The sequence below is a fragment of the Solea senegalensis genome, linkage group LG17 (genome assembly GCF_019176455.1).
Source record: "Solea senegalensis isolate Sse05_10M linkage group LG17, IFAPA_SoseM_1, whole genome shotgun sequence".
In the NCBI taxonomy this organism is placed as follows: Eukaryota; Metazoa; Chordata; class Actinopteri; order Pleuronectiformes; family Soleidae; genus Solea; species Solea senegalensis.
The window spans coordinates 14081414-14102238 of record NC_058037.1 but is presented as its reverse complement, the minus strand read 5'-3'; the positions used below and the strand labels follow the sequence as shown (position 1 = coordinate 14102238).

At 40.7% G+C, this 20825-nt stretch overlaps 2 protein-coding genes across 2 annotated transcripts; both read right to left on the bottom strand.

Moving 5' to 3' along the window:
* Positions 1-175: 175 nt before the first annotated feature.
* On the bottom strand, positions 176-3702 carry akirin2 (akirin 2). The gene is made up of 5 exons (XM_044048458.1): positions 3164-3702; positions 2094-2228; positions 1516-1665; positions 1349-1420; positions 176-1045 (listed from the first exon to the last, which is right to left on the bottom strand). The coding sequence occupies exons 1-5, from the start codon at positions 3333-3335 to the stop codon at positions 1035-1037; spliced, it is 540 nt and encodes a 179-aa protein (XP_043904393.1). The 5' UTR covers positions 3336-3702; the 3' UTR covers positions 176-1034.
* Positions 3703-4906: 1204 nt separating this feature from the next.
* On the bottom strand, positions 4907-9204 carry cnr1 (cannabinoid receptor 1). The gene is made up of 2 exons (XM_044049930.1): positions 8732-9204; positions 4907-8083 (listed from the first exon to the last, which is right to left on the bottom strand). Exon 2 carries the CDS (start codon positions 8047-8049, stop codon positions 6640-6642), a length of 1410 nt encoding a protein of 469 aa, XP_043905865.1. The 5' UTR covers positions 8050-8083; positions 8732-9204; the 3' UTR covers positions 4907-6639.
* Positions 9205-20825: the final 11621 nt, after the last annotated feature.

Sequence of the window (20825 nt, the reverse complement as noted above, 5' to 3'; positions counted from 1 at the left end):
GAGCGCGTCCAATCACAAGCTTGTTTGGGGAAAAACGTCACGTATAAGAATAGATGCGTTCGATTACATTACCCGCCTCTACCGACAAGTGTTCCCATACAATACAACTCGTTTTGTTAGACTTCACTGCTTTTATAAAAACTATATACAAATTATACACATTGGACTCTGAGGCTAATTTTTTGGATTCACTTTTAATAACTAAAACCATAAGCCTCCCAGTATTAATTATTATGGAAAACAGATAAAACAGAAATTGTAACGGGTATTAAAATGAACACTGTTTGAGTGATGACAAAATGAGTGGAGTGAACCCTCCAACAGTCAATGGTAGTGACTCAAAAAAAGTCTCCAGCTTACAAAAAAAACCCCATAACAAACATTTATGTAAACACTTTATTCATATGTTATTCTCGAATCAAAGCATTTTATACCTACAGCAAATAAAATGAAATTATGGTACAATGAAAAAAACTCAAGCAAAAGAAATAAAAAATAAAAGTACAGTGTATACAAATGTAATAGCAGTAATCACCAATACAGTTTTAAAACATGAGGAAAAAAAAAGACCTGCAGTTTATGGAGTCCAGTCCGACGGTGGTGTCAGTTTACCCACTCTCCTCAAGGTCCAATCCCTTTTTTTTTTTAATATACATAAAGCTGCTGCACAACTACCTTCTTTGTAAAATAACTAAATCTGACAGCAAAACAAAATCAAATCAAAAGGCCAAGTGTGTGATGGCAGTCGGCCTTTTATGAAGGCGTCAAAATAAATCCAAATAAATATCAACATGGCAGTTCAGATGCCACTGGTTGAGTGACAGAAAAGTCTGTGGACATGTTGGCAGCAGGAAGGCCTCCTCCTATAACTCGGGTAGACACAGCAAACATAGGATGCCACTAGCTGATGCCTGAGGCAGTCAAGTCCACAGAGGCGATATGGCACAGCTGGGGGAAAAAAAGTCCAACCAGACCCATTCAGTTCCTGGAGCAGCTTGCAGCAAATAATATTCCCTGATATCCAGTGCAGAAACTCAGGAAACATCTGTGGTGGAGACGACAGTAACTGTTATCAATAACACATTTCTCCCCCATGTGCCAACATAATATCATTTTGGAAAAGTTCACAATGGTTATTTGTGAAGATGAGACACTTTAACGGTTAGTCAGTCATCCATGCAAAATGTAAACATGCATCGGTGTACAAGTTTGCAAATGTCGTTTGTGAGGAGGTGGTTCTATTTACATTTACAATTTATAATGTCAGAAAACTAATAATTCCTGGTGACTAAGAAGACAAAACACGCCAACGGAACAAGTAACAAGTGTTTGACAGGAGTATACTCACAGCTCGCAGGCTGTTCTCCAAACCTTCGCATCAGTTGATCGTGTGTGAATTTGACAAACGCATCATATTGCTCTGATGGGAGGAGAACATATAAGCACTTAGTGTTAGATAATCACCAAGAAATTATCTTCAATACAAAATTTTACAACATAAAAAAAGGCAAATACCCGCAAGCTTTGTCGTCAGTATCTCGTCATACTCCTCACGGACTTTGTCCTCACGCTCTTTCAGTAGTCTTTCACAGATCATTCCAACCTGCCTGAGGGAAAACAAAGGCTGCTCCTTCTTGGTGGGAGACGAAGCACCCAAGGACGTACCTGGCAGGAGAGTTAATATCCAACAGGTCATGATTTAAAATCACATACAGAAACTGTATTAAAATTGTCTCAGAGCAGACATGCTACTTGGAATCTTTCTATGTTTATGACAAATGTGCTGACAAATGGTAGTTAAATATTAGAAAAGCATTTTCTAATATCTGATCTATATATATTGCATGTTTCATACAATTTGAATCTACACTGCACCCTCCAAAAGCAAAGAGTTGTCAGATTAAATAGAAAATTGATTTAAAACAAACCCCTCAAAAGTTTGAATTATTTGACTTCAAACCTTTGTTGGTCATCATCATCATTGCAACAAATAACCTAACCAGTCAGTCTTCAAATGATGGGCAAAGCTCAAACAGAATAATAGCCCGTAAAAATAGCCAATATCTTTATTCAGGTGAGGCGTTCGTAGTTACCTGGTACAGCAGATCCACTATGAATGTTCTGCAGGTCCAGAGGACAGCAGCCGTCAACCTGCTGGAACGCATTGTCCAGGTGTCGTCGTTTGTGCAGCCGCTTGTATTCCTGTTTGATGTTGTGCAGAATTTGCTCTGAAACGAAGATAAAATTTTATAAATTAAATAATGTTGTCCTTACAGAGAAAACCGAAGAAACCAGTTACACATGGTCTGAAACTTTTTTTGGACAGAAAGCAACCAATAATTAATTACTATATAGTATTTCATACACACCAGGTAAAATAACATATGCTATTCCTAAAACCTGTTTTTGCAATGGTGAACATTTAAACATTATTTTTCCATTATCAGCATCGGGCAAATATGACTTAATAACTTGTGAACGTTTACTGTTCTCAGCAGCAAAGTTTAGGTTACACTTTTCCTGAATTGAATATGTGAATACATTAAAATACAGACCTTCATTGCACTGCGTGCACAAAATGCAAGTCAAGACAGACCAGAAGTGTGATAATGCAGTTTTACTTCAGTTGTGTATTTAACGTTGGAATAGTACCATTACTTCAGTATTGTTATATCATTAGATTATTTTCATGAAACTCCCTAACAGGTCGGTCGAATGTGCAACAGAAAAAAACGATAGTCAGAGCTCAAATAAGAATATGATGAAATTCTACCAACATTACGATTGAAAAAGTTATCTCGCTATATGTATTGTTATTGAATTATTGCCCAGCTTTCATTTCTCAATAAATGTCATCAGATCACTTCCTCAAACTACAGTTACCAACACAAGTCAATGTAACCAACGCCGAATTTACAGCTGGGCATCAAAGATTCATATCACGTCTTTTTAAAGTATATTGAGTGAAAAAGCAGATGGACAACTATAGCGTTTAATCAACTTTTCAAACTGCAGACTGTGGTTTTGTTTACTCCACATGACATCCGGGCTCACCCTGTGAATATGCTAATGCTACGAGACGAGTCGTATGTATAGGCCAGTACAAGTTTTTATTTGACAGTAACAGACGTTTCTTTAGTTGTGTGGTGTGTTTAATTCCTACCTGTGGTGAGTCTGGACGACACCTCCCCGAAGGGAGAGGGCTCCATGCGGAGATACTTCTGCGGTGACGAGACCGGAGACATGATCCCGGCGCATCTCCTCCTTTTGGGCGAAGCCGGGCTCATGAGCGGATCAAAGTCCAGAGACCTCTTCAGAGTTGCCCCGCAAGCCATTTTACGATGAAATGTGTACACACACGACCTCAACAGCAGACAACCACAACTATTTCCCCCGTTGTCTGGTTAATTCAACTGACTTGGGCCACGGTCCGAGCTGCTATTGCTAACTAACCTTAGCTTGGTTGGCGTAGCAGGAGCGATTCTGGGGTTTCAGATTAGTACGCACTTTCTTCGTCTGTCGTTGACTTGTGCCGACAAATCTCACCGAGTTTAAATCGTCAAATATATCCCGAACTAAACTCGACGACACGGTTTAGCTTAAACACCGTATATTGTCTGATGATTATAGATTTGTCTGGGCTACCTCAACAAGACAAATGTAACGGTTGATGCTACCCTTTATTCCGCTCTGTTTGTCAGTTGTGCGCCTGCGCAGTATGCAATCCCCTGTTGGTACTTGTAGTTTTATTCTCGATTTCTTTTGTTGTTTCATACGTTGGAATACTACATCTCCCATGGACCCGCAAAAGCTCTTTTTTAAAAATGTGTTTTGTTTTGGAACGGCACAAAAAAACACGACGAAGTTTCAGTTTCGCCTAAAACTTTAAACAGTTGAAGCGTCTGTTTTATATTTCCCGAAACTTCCCGTATGATAGTTACAACTTTGTAAGGATCCGTTAATTAAGTTTTGGTGATATTGTGTATTGTATAGCATGGGTTTTTGTTGTAGCCGTATTTTTCTAGTGTATATAATTGTTTAACTTTACTTGAAAGTGGCCTGCTATACTTTGTAAGGGGCCTTTAAATTATAATAATTATGACTTATTTTTATTACCTTTTTTTTAAAAGCCTAGTACATGCACAACTCTGTCTGGAGGCATTTACTTTAATACACTACCCTAAGAAACTAATGATGCTTTACTTAACTGTATTTTTGTGTAATATCCTCCACTATCAAACTGTTAAGTTGGCAATTTCTATATTTGATAATATGAATTCTTAAATATTGATGTTACACTTTAGCTACATAGGCTAAAAGGGAAAAATGGTACCAGCTTCTACAACCAGATAATTAGATAATTAAGTCAGATGATTATTTTTGGCCACTTAGATAAAATGCAAAACAATTAAAAATAAAATTAAGTCCCGGTTGATGTTGTTGAGTTCAAAAGAAATTAATTTTAAAAAAAGCTGCTGGATATGTTTCTGAAAAGTGGCCAAATAATGAGCCGCTGATTGTATCTGCTCTGATATTTCATTTATTTTAGGAATTGGTTTCAGTCCTAATTGCAGCCTTTTACACATGACAGAGTATAACCTCCACAGTTCCCCTCACACTGAAGTATAATAATGTCCTTTTACGTCTGTGTGAACAGATGTTGCCATTTCCTGATTACTCTGAGCCAAATGATGAAAAAGAAGTGAGCAGATGTTGCCATCACAGGATGCTGTGGTGGCTTTTTGCTTCCACTTTGCAAAGCAGGAGGATTGCCAACAATAACAGGGTTATAACTTCCACTAGGGGGCACTAAAACATCACTTTAGGCCTCGACTCAGTGTCTGTTCTTTTTTGCAATGAGCCCTCATGTTCCCCATCATCAAATAATCAATCAAATGACTGCAGGTGAAATGACAACCAGCTCTGACTTTATTCAAAAGTTGGATAACAGCAATACTAAAAACACTTGATTGATTGTGATTTTGTTTTTTTTGTTTGTTTTTTTTACATCATAGATTCGTCATCACACAGCACTGTACAGAAGCCACTTTACAGTTAACATTTTGATCTTCAATACTCAGTAATACAAGAGGCAGCAAAGCATACTGATTAACAGCTGTCTGGATAATTTTACACCTAGATAAATGTCTACAGAACAATTGTGCTGTGAGGTTTTTTTTTTTTTCTTCAAATTAAAAGTACAACATCACCTGTTAGGAAAGAAAAAATCACATCTTCTCAAGTTCTCTTTTGTTAGGTCAGTTACTGGCTCTCACACAAGCTTCTCCACTCCGTTTACTGGCAGCCAATGAAAACGTCCCTTTGTGTCTTTGCTTAGTTACGTTAAAATTAACAGCGGACATATCTAGATTTAGAGTTACATTAAAAGTACTTCACTACAGGCCTGTGCGTGGGTTGCTTTTGTTCCCCCCCCCCAAAAAAAATGATGTCCCACTGCAACAGTAGCACTAAAACATCTCACTGCAATGATCAAAAGGCTTGAGTTTGGTTTGGAAAACATATCACCAAGTCACAATGTATCTCTCTCTCTCTGGCACATACACACATGCACACACACACACACACGTTGAATACCCTACATTTAATGAAAAGCAGCTATCGTCAGACACCACTTGAGTTTGTCACAGTAGTGTCCAGCACACTGTGTCCAAATCCAGTTTCAATGAACGTGTTCAAGTTTTGAGCCAAAGCTAGCTGTGGAGCTGAATGAGTGGATTTTTTTTTTTTAACGTTTTTATTTTTTATTTTATTTTTTGCAAGATAACACTGTACATTTGTTAGGTTTACATTTAAATGGACACATTACTCCAGAGGTCTAACAGCTATTGCAAGTGCAGAGCTGAACAGTGACATCCACCATACTCACAAGCTGTGAATTCATTCACCTCCATCTTATTAGAGTTTATTGTGTGATGGTGATACATGTTTTTTTATTATCATTATTATTATTATCATTGTTATTATTATTATTTTATCTCGAGCATCATTAACCCTTAGTCTCTCGTAATCTCTTCACAGGATTTGCCACTCGCCGAGTGTTGTCAGAAGTACAAAAGAGACATGTTTAATGACAAATTTGGGAATAAACATTAGAGTCATTTGTGCATTTTTTTCCCCCTCCACATTTGCCTCTAGAAATCTCTCAAAGCAACCTTTACATTAAGCCTGCAGAAAGTCAAGGCTGAAGGATTTATTTTTTATTATTATTTATGGTGCAAGACACATGTTAAAGTCTAAATGACACAGGAAAAACAGCTCTAATTAAAAATGTCAGTAGCCCCTTATCCCATAAATGAAGATATATTGTTTTCAAAACCTGAATTCACAGTACAAAAATATAATATGCCTTCACTAATTGGATATCATGAAGTCTTATGGTAAACAGCAGACTCAGGATCCTTTCTTACGATGAGTCCTTTCTATGAACTTGCCATACCATTTGGCACTTTGGCACACTATGTACTCACACACACAAACATAAAACAATGCAACCACTAAAGCGTCTACATGAGGATGTAAATCAACAGGAGAGATTTCTCTTTAATTCTCTGGAACATCTAACTTCTGCATCACTGTGTTTGAATGACAGTTACACCGTTTCCCCCCAGTGAAGGCCAATTAGACAGCCTCTGCAGACGTTTCAGTTGACACTGACATTGTTACTTTGGCTATTTTCACAGTGGTCTTCACGCAGCTCTCTGCAGCCCTGTTGGCAGAAATGTTGGCATTTCTGTTCTGGCAGTCTGACTCCAGGCTATTGTCCAGCTGCTGAGCACTGCTGCTGCAGGCGCGGCACGAGCTGAGGAAGGCGTGCCGCAGGTCCTTGCTCCTCAAGGCGTAAATGATTGGGTTGACGGTGGAGTTGAGCAGGCAGAGCATGCTGCAGAATGCAAACACTGTCTTGATGTCATCGTCCATCCTCCAGAAGAGGTCGTAGACCATGATGGCGAGCACCGGGCCCCAGCAGATGACCAGCACCACCAAGATGAGCACCAGGGTCTTGGCCAATCGGATGTCCATGCGTGCCTGCTCAGGGCGTGTGGTCTGCACTTTAGTCCCATCTGCTGAGTAAACGACGAGGCTCTTCTGGGAGGTTCGGCTCAGCATGCGCACAGCATGGTGGTGTGCCTTCCACAGGATGTATATGTAGGCGTAGATGATGAAAAGAACCAGCACGCTGGTTACACCGATCCAGAACATCAGGTAGTTCTTATCAATGAGAGGGAATATGTTTGAGCACACAGAGTTGAGACGCTTACAGTTCCAGCCCAGCAGAGGTAACACTGCGATGACAATGGAGATGGTCCACATCAAACAAAAGGCTATGACAGCCTTGGTCCGTGTCACAATGCGCCTGTAGGCAAGAGGCCGGTGTATGGAGATGTAGCGGTCGATAGCTGTGAGGAAAAGACTCCCCACAGACGCTGTGAACGACGCCGTGACTCCACCCAGCTTGAAGAGAAAAACATTAGGGCTGTCTTTCCTGTGGAAAACATGGAAGTCCAGAAAGCTGTAGACAAAGATGACGCTGCCCAGCAGGTCAGCCACAGCCAGACTGCCAATGAAGTGGTAGGACGGCCGGCAGCGGAGGGTGCGGGACTGTAGGATGACGCAGAGCACCACCAGGTTCTCCAGCACCGTGAAGGTGCCCAGAGTCAGAGACATGACAGCCACAGCCAGCTGCTGGCTGGGAGTCAGGATCATGAAACACTCCATGTCCATAAAGTTCTCCCCGCATTGTATCGTGTCAGACTCATCTCTGAACGTGCTCCGGTTGCCAAACAAGTCTGTGGCATTGGTGGGGAAGAAGGGAATGCCCTTGAGGATGAGCTCCTCATCTGCAGGTACTTTGTTGGGGAAGGAGTTGCTGCGGAACGCAGATAAGGGCTTCTGCAGAGAGAAGCTGCCCTTGAAGTCTACATCACTGGTGGGATTGTCATAATTGGCATCATTGGAGCCCAGATACTGTAAACCAGATGTGATAGTCCGGAAGGTGGTGTCTGCCACACCATCCAGCACAGATTTCATGGCTGTGTCTGAGGGTTATACTGCAGTGGGCAACCTACAAAATTGATGACAGACATTTCAGACGCTTCCTTAATTATGAGGAAATCTAATCATCTAATCAAAATTATCCTCTGCATGTTATTGCAAGACATCACTGCAGTGCAATCTCCAATTCACACATTTCTGACTTCTAAAGCCACATTTCCTTGGCAAATACTGAGTTTTTACATCCTTTAGATCCTGAGAGTGGATTGAATCATGCAACCCTGCTTATCAACGTGTGGACGTATTCATCCATGAGCTTTTACTTCTCAAAAATCAGGAATTCTAAACTACACACATACCTCATACAAAAAAAGAGGCAGTTTAAAAATAATAATTCAATAATAATATGAGATTTAGAACTACATGTTGAATGATTAATAGACAAATTACATCTGGAACACTCTATTTAGCTATTTGTAATGAAATATCTACAAAATGTATGCAAAGATTTCAATAGCTTAATTTACTGTGACAGTAAATACATACATATTTACAACTGAAATTATTACAACTACGTGCAGTTATTTGAATGGAAATCTGATCAATTAAAAATGACAAAAACGCACTAATATAAAGCTGTTAAAACAATATGTATATATATATAAATTAAAAAAGTAAATGAAACGTTTTAAAGCAGGCAAAAAAAGTTCTTCTTTACCTTACATATTTTGTCAAAGGCGCAGAATCGCCCTTTATCACCGCGCGTTAATCCAAGTCAGAAGCGCATCATCCACAGATCTTACATAAAGGGAGAGACAACCAGTGTGCATGAGTTAGAATGAAACCACCATCACTGTCATGATCATTGGTCTGTCTTTCTAATTTTATGAGTCACATAAGTTGTTTTTTTTTCTTTTCTTTCTTTCTTCCCAACGGTCTGTAGAAGCGTTGGCTGCTCTTGGAGTGCGCGCTCCTGCTCCGATGGATCCAGGCTGTTGCTGCTGCTCCTGCTCCTCCTGCTGCTGCTTCTGACTCCAGAGTCTCTCCAGCCTCTTTCTCCTCTGTGTTTTCGCACTTATGAAGCGTCGCTCCTACAAGCCGTGTCACGTGTTCCCATATAGCTTCATCTGCCCAACCCTCACGAAGCTGTCAAGTGCATAGGAACAAGGCAGACGACGGTGGTGGTGAAGGAGGAGGAGGTGGAAGAGGAGGAGGAGGAGGAGGAGGAAGGCTCACACAAAAAAGCCTTTGCGTCTTTGCAGAAGATGTGCTTGGACAAAAAAAAAAAAGAAAAAGAAAGAAAGAAAAGAAGCAGCACAATAAAAAAGCAGATTGACAACAGCAGAGAATGACCATGTTGGTTTCCTGAAACACAAAACCCAACACTTGCTACTTGCTTTTAAATTTTAGTACACACCAAGAATGGAACAGAAACTTCCTGGGGCAGTGGAATTGTAAATGCGCTGTCTTTGATTTGTCTCCTGCTCATGTGTTCTGTTTATTCTGTATAATCATGTTTTTAAATATGATTTCTATATGTTTTTGCAAGACAGTTGGCCCTTCCCTGTCTTTTAAATGCACTTTTATATTGGCAAATCACTCTCACCTCTCATGATTTCAAAGACCTTTTTAATTTTAATGTTGATTTTAAAGGGCTAGTTCACTCAAATCACACACCACACCTGGGCAGACACCTCAATGGGCTCTAAATGGACTCTAAATGTCAAAGTGACACAATTTTCACTTCTGTTTTTGGACCATTAACCATTTCAGGTCAGAAGCCACGCCCCCACCCTGCAGTGTAATTGCACATATCAGATATGAACAACATCAAGATCTGCAGTGCAGTGGCGGAGCTAGAGGAGCGGCAGGGGTGGCACTGGACCTCCTCTGAAATCTGATTGGCCACCCTAGGTGCCACCCCAGTTGATTGACATGTCACAGCACGTCTAAAAGTCTAGCTCTGCCACTGCTGAGATGTATACAGGCAGGCTTAGAGAGTGTACTGACTTCTTTTGATTTGAGTGAACTAACCCTTTAATGTAAAGTCTTGCTTTTATTCTGTGAGTTTTCCTACTGCAGTTCTATGCCATAGTCAAGCACTCTGACTCGCCCTGTGTATATGAACAGTGCTATAAATATGATAATAATTCACAATTGCATTTCGCAGGAACCAAAAAAGGCTGCTTTATCCATATACATCCCATAAAGGTAACATGTGTACAGGCACTGAGCAGATTTCCCTTTCATTGTTGACTTATTTAATGGATCACATGTGTTTGAGTGTTCTGAAGACGTGATTGACTGTATTGATTGTTTTAAATGGTCAGAAAAACCATCTTAGTTTAGCTCAATGGACATTTGTCCTCTCTGTTCTTGCAGGAACAAAGGCCTCTTGCCCCCCCCTGTAGTCTTCACATAAAAGTAAAGTTTTACTGCACTATTGATTTGTTTATTGTGAATAAATGGTCTGAAATTATGAATTGAATATCTCAAGGGATAATACAACCATCTTGGCTCATCTGATTTGTAATTTTTACACTTTACAGGAACAAAAGGCAGCATTTTTTTCAGTCATCATTTAAATCTAAAAGCACAGAATGAACCATCCCTGAATTCTTAATCGTGAAGACACTTGCTAAGTTTTGCAGGAAGAAAGAGCAGCTTCTTCCACCCGTTGACCTCACATGATGGTGGTAACCTTTTGGATTATTTCCTTATTTGTTTGTTTTGAAGTCTTAACAAGGTATACAGAGCTTGACTTAACAACCTTTAGATAACATTGAGATAATTACCTTAACCAATGCTTGGTTTGTGTACTTGTTCTAATGTCATATCCTTAAATAACGTATTAAAACACACACACACACACACACATAGAGGTAACAAATTTAACTGCTAGTCTGTCCATGTAATCTGCCAAAATTAAAAGTGGTAAAGCTTCATTAATTTGATTCCGCCTGTGCTGTCCATGTCATTTTTACTCACCTAACGCAATGACAAGCTGTTTGCAAATATTTTCTGTTGAATATTTTGGGTAGGCAACAGAAAGTATGAGTCAGGGTTTATATTTGGAGCAACCTGCGCAGGAGACTTTCAGGGAGGAAACATTTTTAATTTGCTCGCTTGACTATATATATATATATATCTATATATATATATATATATAGATATATATATATACGACAACCCAAGATGACTCATTTCTTTTCATTGTTCACCGAACATTTCACGTTGTGACCTCATGACAAACCAGATTACACGGATTAATTAAGTCAAATCCTGCTATGAATCTAGATAACAAAGATATTTGCTTATGAAAAGAGTCTCAATTCACTGCTCGTGAATGATTTAATTTCCATTCTTTTGGCCATTTGTCTGGCGTCGTCGACGTTTTGTTGTTTTTTATCAGTTGCTTTTGACACAACGGCAGGGTCGCTCCTGTTCAAGGAGACTATAGGAGAATAGAGTGGTTTTATTGTCGCAGATAAATCAGAATAGTGGGGGATCGATGTGACAGTTCGTGGCCTCAGCAGATACAGCATGAAAACCTTGTGAGAACTGATGCTACGGCTTTATCATCTGTATACTTATTATCACATCTATGAGGAGAGATTTGCAGTCGATAAATGACATTTTTCTACACAGCTGTCTTACACTGAATCTTCTTCAGGCTGACAACACATTATTTACAGTTTATGATCCGCTGTATTACATGCAGACAAAAGATGAGCTCTGAAAATGGTCCAGGAATTAAAAAACTAAACAAAAAAAACCCTCTCTCTTCCTCGACTGATGATAACTGATTGGCTCTGGCAGATAAATATCGTGTTCTAAGAAAACATCAAAGGCACGAGATGAGGAGGAAAAGTGTTGTTCTCGTCCTCTGCGCGGGGTTTGCACAGAAGCTGGAAGTAATGATGATCCTCAACACATCACCTCCAAATGCACTTTCACTGCAGGAGCAGAAGTCTGTGATGTTTCTGTGCGTCTGTGTTTTTGATCATGTGGTGTACTGCACTTTTCCATTGTTTCTGGAGGGTTTTTCACTTCCTATTTGACTCAGGTTTCTTCAGACAATTGACTTTAAAGGTGTGTATGTATAGTCAAATATGAGAGCGTGTCTCTATGACTAAAGAGTATCTCTGTCGGGTTTCTCATGTGTCTCCTCATAAAATTACAGGAAAAATAAATGAATGGAAGTATTGAACACTTTTTGTGTCAGTCCCTCTATATTTTTAATTCATTAAGATTTAGATAATTGAAGAAATATGAATGTAATTCTTTAAAAGACTAGAATAGAACATCACTTGATTAATCCCCCAAAAGGGAATTAAAAAAAAATGAGTTGTGTTACAACAGGAGTATAATAAATACATGTTTTTAAATAGATAAAATGCGTAAACCATACACAAATATATTCATGGTTTCTCTTTTCACTCTGTTCATCCCTTTATCTGCGCTTTTAATCTTAATCCAAGCCCGTAATTCCGTCCTGCTCTGCATCTTTGATGTTTTTGCAGAATGACAATAAAGGGAATGTTGAATCTTGACATATAAAAAGTCTAACATCATATACACTACAGAGGAATGTTCACAGCTTGGGTTCTTAGAGCTAAACGCTAATAATAACATAATGTGAATTTCCATTACACTTAACTTACTTTAATCACATTTGCAGGTATTTGGTCGTCAGTGACCATAACGAATCCACTTAAATGATGACTAGATGACGGCAGGCCACGATGTGACCGAGGAACCCGAGGGAGACATCAGCATCTGTATCAGATCCTGTGCCAGTCAGTCATCGGGTAATTGTTTTTTTTACCTGCTCGGGGCACTGGATGACAAGTCAAGGGATCACCAAAGTTATAAGAAATCATTCTTCAGCAACCGTAAAAATGTCTTCACGAAATCTCACAGCAATCCATCGAATATCTGTTCATATTTTGTTTCACTCTGAGAAACTGAAGCGGTGACTCTACCCGGCGACAGCTGTTGTTGTGAAGACCACAGCGTCTCAATTTGTGATTCTGATTCCTCTTAATGTTGATTTATGTTCAGGGACCTTTTTACATCGACATGTAAATCAGCTGCTGTGTTAGGTATGTTGAAATATTCACAGCCATTTGATTGACAACCAGGAAGTTCAGCTCGATACGTCTCTGTTGGACAGATGTCTCCACAGATAACCTACAGTCCTCTTTGCCACTGCTGTGCAAGGGAATTGATTGTTGTTAATGTCTGCTTTATAGACATGTGGCGCCCCGGAAAAAAAGAACACATCTCTGCCATAAACTAGTTTACAGCATGATGGGACGCATCATTCATAGGATATAGCGAATACTAAATGTTCCAGCAAACATAATTTGAATTCCATCTGGTTGTTCCATTGATCCCAGTCGTTTTTTTTTGTTTTTTTTTGTAAAATCAGGCACACGGAGCAGCCCAGACTTCAGACGGCAGATGGGTTGGCCAAAAATTGACTGTTGCACGGTGACAACTTTCTCCGACTTGGTTGGCGTCGCTGTGACCTGTGACTGAGCAGTGAGCGATGGCTCAAGCGAAGCTCGCGGCCATCTGTGTTTCAGTTGTGGCACATAACATTTTGTCCTCCGGTGACTCAGCTGGAGTCTGTGGATCAGAGAAGAGAGCTCAGGGGAACAGACGCCACAGGAGAGGAAAGAGGCTTTCACTCCGTCATGAGAGTGGACTGTATTATTGACAAGATGTTATGTTTATTGTGTTGTTTACATGAGTTGCTGAGAGGATATTCATGTCTAACATGACGTACACGGAGCCATATTTCCCACATCTCTACCCAAAAGTGTCATAACCTTTCATAAGTGATGGTGTGTTTGAGGTGGTGAGCAGCTTTTTGAAATTGCACTCATACTCAATATCAGTGTTGTAGAATGTTACATTAAACATAATGTTTACTTTTTATTTGCTGTTACTGAATTTTTATACAAGCACAGAGCATGGGGAACAAACTTCATTTAAATATAATCCATTTTACCAGCATTATATGGCCACATATGGTCCATAGAGCGCTGGCCGTCACATGACTCATTTTGTTTACACTGCCATGTTGGTTGGACTTGGAGTTGCCAGCAGAGATGGAGCAGTATATACTGTATATTGTAGAACTTGATGGACTGACTGTAAGAGAAATAAAGTTATCAGGCTTTTCACAAGTACGGAAACAGCCGGAGCAGACTTTTTTTTTTTATTCCAGACCTGCAGAATCCAGACATCTTCAACTGTCTGATTAACTTGCCCTGGAGAGTCTCTGAGAGCCTGGAGGGACACAAATGGACACAATCAGGCTTTGTGACAAACATAGGGAGTCTTCCTGCTTGAAGGGTGTGTGTATAACTTGTGTGTTAACTAGTTAACTAGTACAAGCAGAGACGGTTGCATGTGGATTCCCATCATTTCGTCTTCTACGCTCCCTTCAAGAGCGTTTTACAGCAGTGATCCAACTCAGGATTAGCGTGTTCTTGACTGTTTAGGCCCAGTTCCTGCCGAAAAGGCTTGTTTTGATTCCGACTGTTGCGTGATGCATGATGGGAACGCGTGATATCTGCTACCAGAGCTTTTTACTCTGTAAATCCCTCAGTCACTCCCTGATCCAGACCAGAAAGCAGAGGTTGTTCTGCTCATGTGCCCCAACCTTAACCCTAACCCCAAGTTTCATTTCTGGTTTGTGGTACGGATCGAGCAGCCACGAACATAATAGCAAACACACCGCAGGCCTTGCTTGCAGAGGCTTCTTCCAGTTGACAGACTCGAGTTACCCGAGCACAGCTTTGCATTTTAAATCTTGTGCTTTTCACTAACAAGTTTCAGAATAATGTGAATAACTTCCACCCCAGTGTGCCTTCTGGCTCGCTGAGCTGCCCCACACACACACACACACAAGCAAACATGCAGTGTGTGCGTGACTGACATGAAGAATGACAGAAACAGTAATGGTGCAAATTTGAGGCCCCGAGTTTGGATTCACTCTTGCACCAGAGATTTTTCAGTTGCTGTTCTTGGATGAAAAGGAGCACAAACGCAGTTGAACTGCACGAGGCACTGCATGGACGGAGACAGAGTTTGGCCCGCGACAGATTCTCAATTTAACTTTTGTTTATGACCTGGACGCCTTCATTCCTCACACAGACCTCAAGGCACGGGTTCCCACTGATTAACAGCAGACACCTCAACACAGTTCCCCCGAGGCTCCAGCGCCTGCTCCTGCCTCTGATGAGATACAGCTCCACTACAGAGTGTGTGCCAGGTATAAACACGGACAAAAAGCAATACACTACTCCAACAGGCCCAGAGTTTGAAGATGCAGCTCACACAGCAGGAGCCGAGTCATCACCCCCAAAGAGAAACGGCTCATGTGGGAGATGAGCACAGACTCTGAGCTGCAGGTGGCGAGCAGACTGCTGATCCGGTGATTGCTGAACTATGTGAGCTCCATTCCAGTACAAGCAATAGCAAACCACCAGTGGGGGTAATAACCCGTCAACCGCAAAGCCGTTTGTGCTGTACTGGGATCACACTGACAGGGACATCCAGCCCGGACCACCACCACCATCTGGGCTGGAGATTAACAGCCAACACAGAGGGAGGAGCCTCTCGCAGCCATCACTGCAGGCATGTGTCCCCATTGGCATCCGTGCAGGTACTAAAGGTGCACGTGGCACAACGGACTTTTGTTGCCTTGTTTCCACACAGCATGAGTCAGCAAGAAGAGCACTTTTGTTTCACGAAAAAAAGGCCTCATCACGTTTATTTGAACTGCTTCATATATAAAGAGGATATATTACATTAAAGCATAAAATATGCAGGTTATTTTTGACCCTGCTGTAACAGCTTCGGAGTCATTGTGGCGGTTAAATGTCTTGTTGCGGGGAGAGTGGGGGCTGTCTCCACTCCATCTACTGTCTTTGAGCAGAAAACCATGCAGCCTTGCAAGATCAGAGCCAACAACGCGGAGTCCTCAGAATCAGGAGGTCTTGCAAGAAGACACACACACACACTAGCCACCAGTTATTCATCACGGCAGAGCCGGTGAAAAAGAAGCAGAGAAAACTGTTGTCAGAGGAAACGACTGTCTGACCGAGCGATAATGGTACGATAATTAAAAAACGCACGGACGTGGCTCCACGGCTTGTGTTCACCAGCTCCGCTGAAAACAAATGCACATGGCCAAGAGAAGGAAATATAAATGGATCGATTTTTACGATGGTGTCGTAAAAATAGCTACTCTGAAACTTTAGGGGGAGCCCTGTAGAGGAGAAGGGTGAAAAAGTGACCGGACTTGTGTCCACCCACCCATTTAAAGGTTTCAGAAGTGAATTCCACTGCTGCAAACATGGGTCATTCAGCAATTTGACAGGATGAATTCTCTTCATTGCTACATGTAACGCTGAGTTAGTTAGTGACATGTAACGCTGAGAATACACTTAGTAACCAATGATCTCGTGCGTGACAGGGTGGAACTATGGTGGCCTTTGCAGACCAGAAAGGATGTCGTTCTTCATTTATGACATGAAATCCCACTTCAGCTCCACACCAGTGCAAGACGGAGGCCTCCATGAGGCAAGACTCTTTCCTAACGGATCATTACAACATTACAGACTGGACCTTAAAAAACATGACAGAGTTCACTCAGGACTCATCGTGCACTTCTGCACGTCTCTTTCCCGTCCACTGTTCCACGTTCACGGCATATTCAGGGAGACACTCTGGCAGAGAGAGAGACTAACGCATCACTTACAACCTCATTATTGAGAAGGCCAGCACAGGTTGAATAAACACGATTCCCACGGGCTCTTCCTCTTCCTCTTCATCTGTCTCTCTTTTTAAGCCACCGAGAGTTCAGCGTGTTGTGCCAAACGCAGTTAAACCAGTGATTAAGTTTATCATATGACCAAGAGCACCAGCTGAAAAAAAAAACAACCCAGGCCTCATGAGTAAGCAGATTTATTTTTTGTTGCACCAGTAAGCACTTTAACTCATAACTAAGAGCTCATTTATCAGACGAGGCACTTGCTCCTAATTCTGCGTGGAAGGCTGAGAAAACTACTATAAAGACAAACGAGCCATTGTCTGGTGCCTCTGTAAATAACCCAAAAAACGTCTGCGTGTTAATGATACGGAGCTGCATCTGCTGCATCAGTTCAAAACTAATTACAGTTCTCCACTGAACCATGCGCCAACTTTTCTGTGCTCAATTATATCAAACAGTGAACAAACATCAGCAGTCATGACACTCATGATTTAATCAGCTTCTGCAATCAGAGGTCAGCTGTCAGTGGCTCTCACCTGTGTCTGTCACACTGTTGCTCGATAGCGACGCTGCGTTTCCATTGTTAAGTCCTTCTGATTTGAAAGCCCGTGTCATTTTTTTAAGAAAGACACACAATATTGAAATAAGTGTCAGCCAAGTATTGTGTTGTGCGTGTTTGTGCTTTTATGGATTTTTTTTCTTCCTCTTCTTTTTCATGTACGAGTCAAATTACAGACAAAACATAAGTGGTCGGAGTTTGTCAGAACTGGTAAAAAAAGAACGTTTGATCAGCAGCAGAGGGCAGATGTGATGAATTACCAATGAAATAAACTGTTTTAATCTGTATTCACTGAGACACTTTTACACATAATGACGGAATGAAAATCGGTTGCTGATGAATGAGATTTGAATCCAGAGGATGTATAACTGTCATGACACATGAACCCGATATGTTTAGTTAGTATTTTACTCTCTTGAATTTCGGAGTTAACTGACATTAAAGCCTTTACAGGGCACTCTTTGAAATACTTATCGGAGGATATAACAAGATTTTGTTTCCCTTTTGTTACATTTATCATAATAGGTTATTTTCATGTAGAAAATCAAAATCCATGAAGGTATCATGTATGGCTCCTTGCTCGTCATAGATTATTTAAATCAGAATATTCAAGAAAAACACAAATAGGGAGGAGAAACATTATTTGTTTCCCAATCCTGGTCCTCAGGGACAACTGTCCCGCATGTTTTAGACGTTTCCCTGCTCCTACTAACCCGATTGATTTCATCAACTTTCCATTATTAGTCTTTGCGATGTTACAGTAGATGCAGGGGAAGACCGAGCAGCATGACTGTACAGTACTTTTTGCCTTCCGGAACTGCATTGAAGTTCCAGATTGCAGTTTCCACATATAGTCTCCAGCCCTTGTCCATTTTTATTGTATTATTTTCATTTTTCATCATCATTATCTTTCATCTTATTTCATAGAAATACGTTTTAATTCTTCATCGCGTTTTAAATTATGTTTTAAGACTCTTTGTTGTCTATTGTGATTGCACGTGCACTGCTGAGAGAGATGATTCTAAATTGTTTCTCATTGTCCCTGCAACAATGACAATAAAGCTGCTATATAACGCACGGTAACGCACGGTAACTCACGGTAACACATGGTAATGCGGTTTCGGATGTCTGTGGAAGTTACCAAATATAGTTCTTTGCCTGTTAAACATCAGTCATCACACAACATACCTATGTCGTCCACTGTCATGAATCAAATCGGATTATAAATCCTGGAATAAGCAGCACATTTCTGTATAAGCATATGCACCTGTATTTGTATTTGTACACTATGGCCCATTTTACAGTCTACACAATGTTTCACTGCACCTAAAGAAAAAGCAAAACAGGGGCATTATGAGAGTTAAATATGTAACGCACTTAAAGCAGCAGCAGCAGCAGCAGCACACACACACAAAAAAAGAAGCAAATCAGCATTTGTTTATCTGCCTGCTCCCGCTACAGTTAAAGTCAGGACGTCTCACATGGACGAACACGGCAGCCCTCTGCAGCTGCTCGTGGAGTGATGACACTGTCTTCGCCTGCGTCTCAGCTCACATTTTATGACTCATAAGTCAGGACTGCTAATGTGCGCGAACACACAGCATGCTGCACTGAAAGCTGAAAAACATTTAAAATAAACCCCACATATACTGTACCTTATCTCGTAGCCAGTGCTTCTAACAACTGCACGCTTGCATTTTTTTTGTTGTAATCCTAATGAAAACCAAAGTGGACCGTAAAGGCACGGATAGATTTTATTCCAAGCAGCAGCTTCAAGGACAACCATTTATCTTTAAAGCTTTTCCTTTACTTTTCCCTCCTCACCGCACATTTTCACAGTCTGGCTATAGTTTATCATAAACTTTCGAGTTAAACATGTCGTTGATGTTAAAACAAACCTGTGTTCTCGACGAGGTTTTCACTACTCACTACAAACTGCATATTTCTGTCCCAAAAATAAGGCAGAGCACATTCACCAGGTATTAATTGTGATTTTCATGCAGGGGTGCTTATTATAAAACACAAAATAACACAAGGCCTGCAGGAAAAGCATCTGTCTGCATGTGCGACTACTGCTGCTGCTGCCTTTTTCTATCATATGTGACCAAAAAGGAACACAAAAAATGTGTCCATTTCACATTTAACAGACAAATGGGGGTGTTTTTAAAAGAAACTTTAAAAGGGCCTATAATATAGACAAATATTTTATTTTATTTTATTTTATTTCATTAATAATAGCTGAGGATCTCAGGATCATGTGATTTCATCAGAAGTTCCAGAATAACAGAGCTCCTGCTGTGAAAGCTGCTCATTTTCAACCAAAAATAACTGGCATTAAAAGATATCGTCTTCTGATTCATCGTTTTCATGCCGTGTCTGTGTATTCTCTCCTCTTGATCTACCAAGACGACATGAGACTCTATACGGACAATTCATGTGCTTCAATCAGGCTTTGGACTTATCTTCTCATCTCCAATGAAGGACAATATTAACAGTAGACATGTTGGACAATGCTACGCTTCCAACTTTGTGGTTTGACTTTGAGTTCGGTGTGCAATAACTTGACCGGCCCCACACAGAAAATCTGACCTTTAACCCCCATCGAGCATCTTTTATCTTGATGTTTTTTTTCCTCCTTCACTGGACGACGACCCTCAAAACTCCAGCTTAACGCAGGTCACATCAGGATCAGATCTCCACCTCTGAGTCTGCCTGTCGTGCAGATGTCACTTCAGTGAGGAGACCTCGGGGCAGAGCGGGTGTCAGACTGCGGGGCTGCGTATTCCATCTGGACTGGAGTTGCCCCGCAGCCCCCAACCTCATCAAATCTCATTTAAGTGCGGAAGGTTAATCTGTGAATACAGGACTGAATTACTGAGGAATCAGTGATAATGAATATAAAACAGTCCTGCTCAGTGTCAAGTCTGTAGTTGTGCTTTTCAGGTGATGAGAAATGTATTATTTAGGAGTCACGACAAAGTTTTAGCAGCACGATAATAAAAATAATAATAATAATGATAAGAAGAAGAAGAAGAAGAAGAAGTCACAGAATGAAATAATGACCAAATATCTTCAGCTCTTCCTCCTGGGCAAACTATCAGAAAGTGATCACAATATTCTGAGCGGTGATGTTACACAGATGGAATAATATCACCACTGTGAGAGGTCTGCGCCGCGTTATTTAATTTCCCCCTTCAATTCAAAATGTGTTGACAGGTTCCTCGCGGGGGCAAATGTGAGAAGTTTCGACATGAAACACAGTGCACAAAAATCCACACTTTCAAACACACAGCGCTCTTTCAACAGTTCAATCAAAGCGAGACGTCGCTCTGCGTTTTAGGATCTTTTACCGTAATTCTAAATTCAATTCTAGTTGAGATACGAAGATAGTAAATCGTTTTTAAATGTCAAACAGCATTTGGCGTTAGTGGAAATAAAAAAACCAAACAGATTTATGATGCA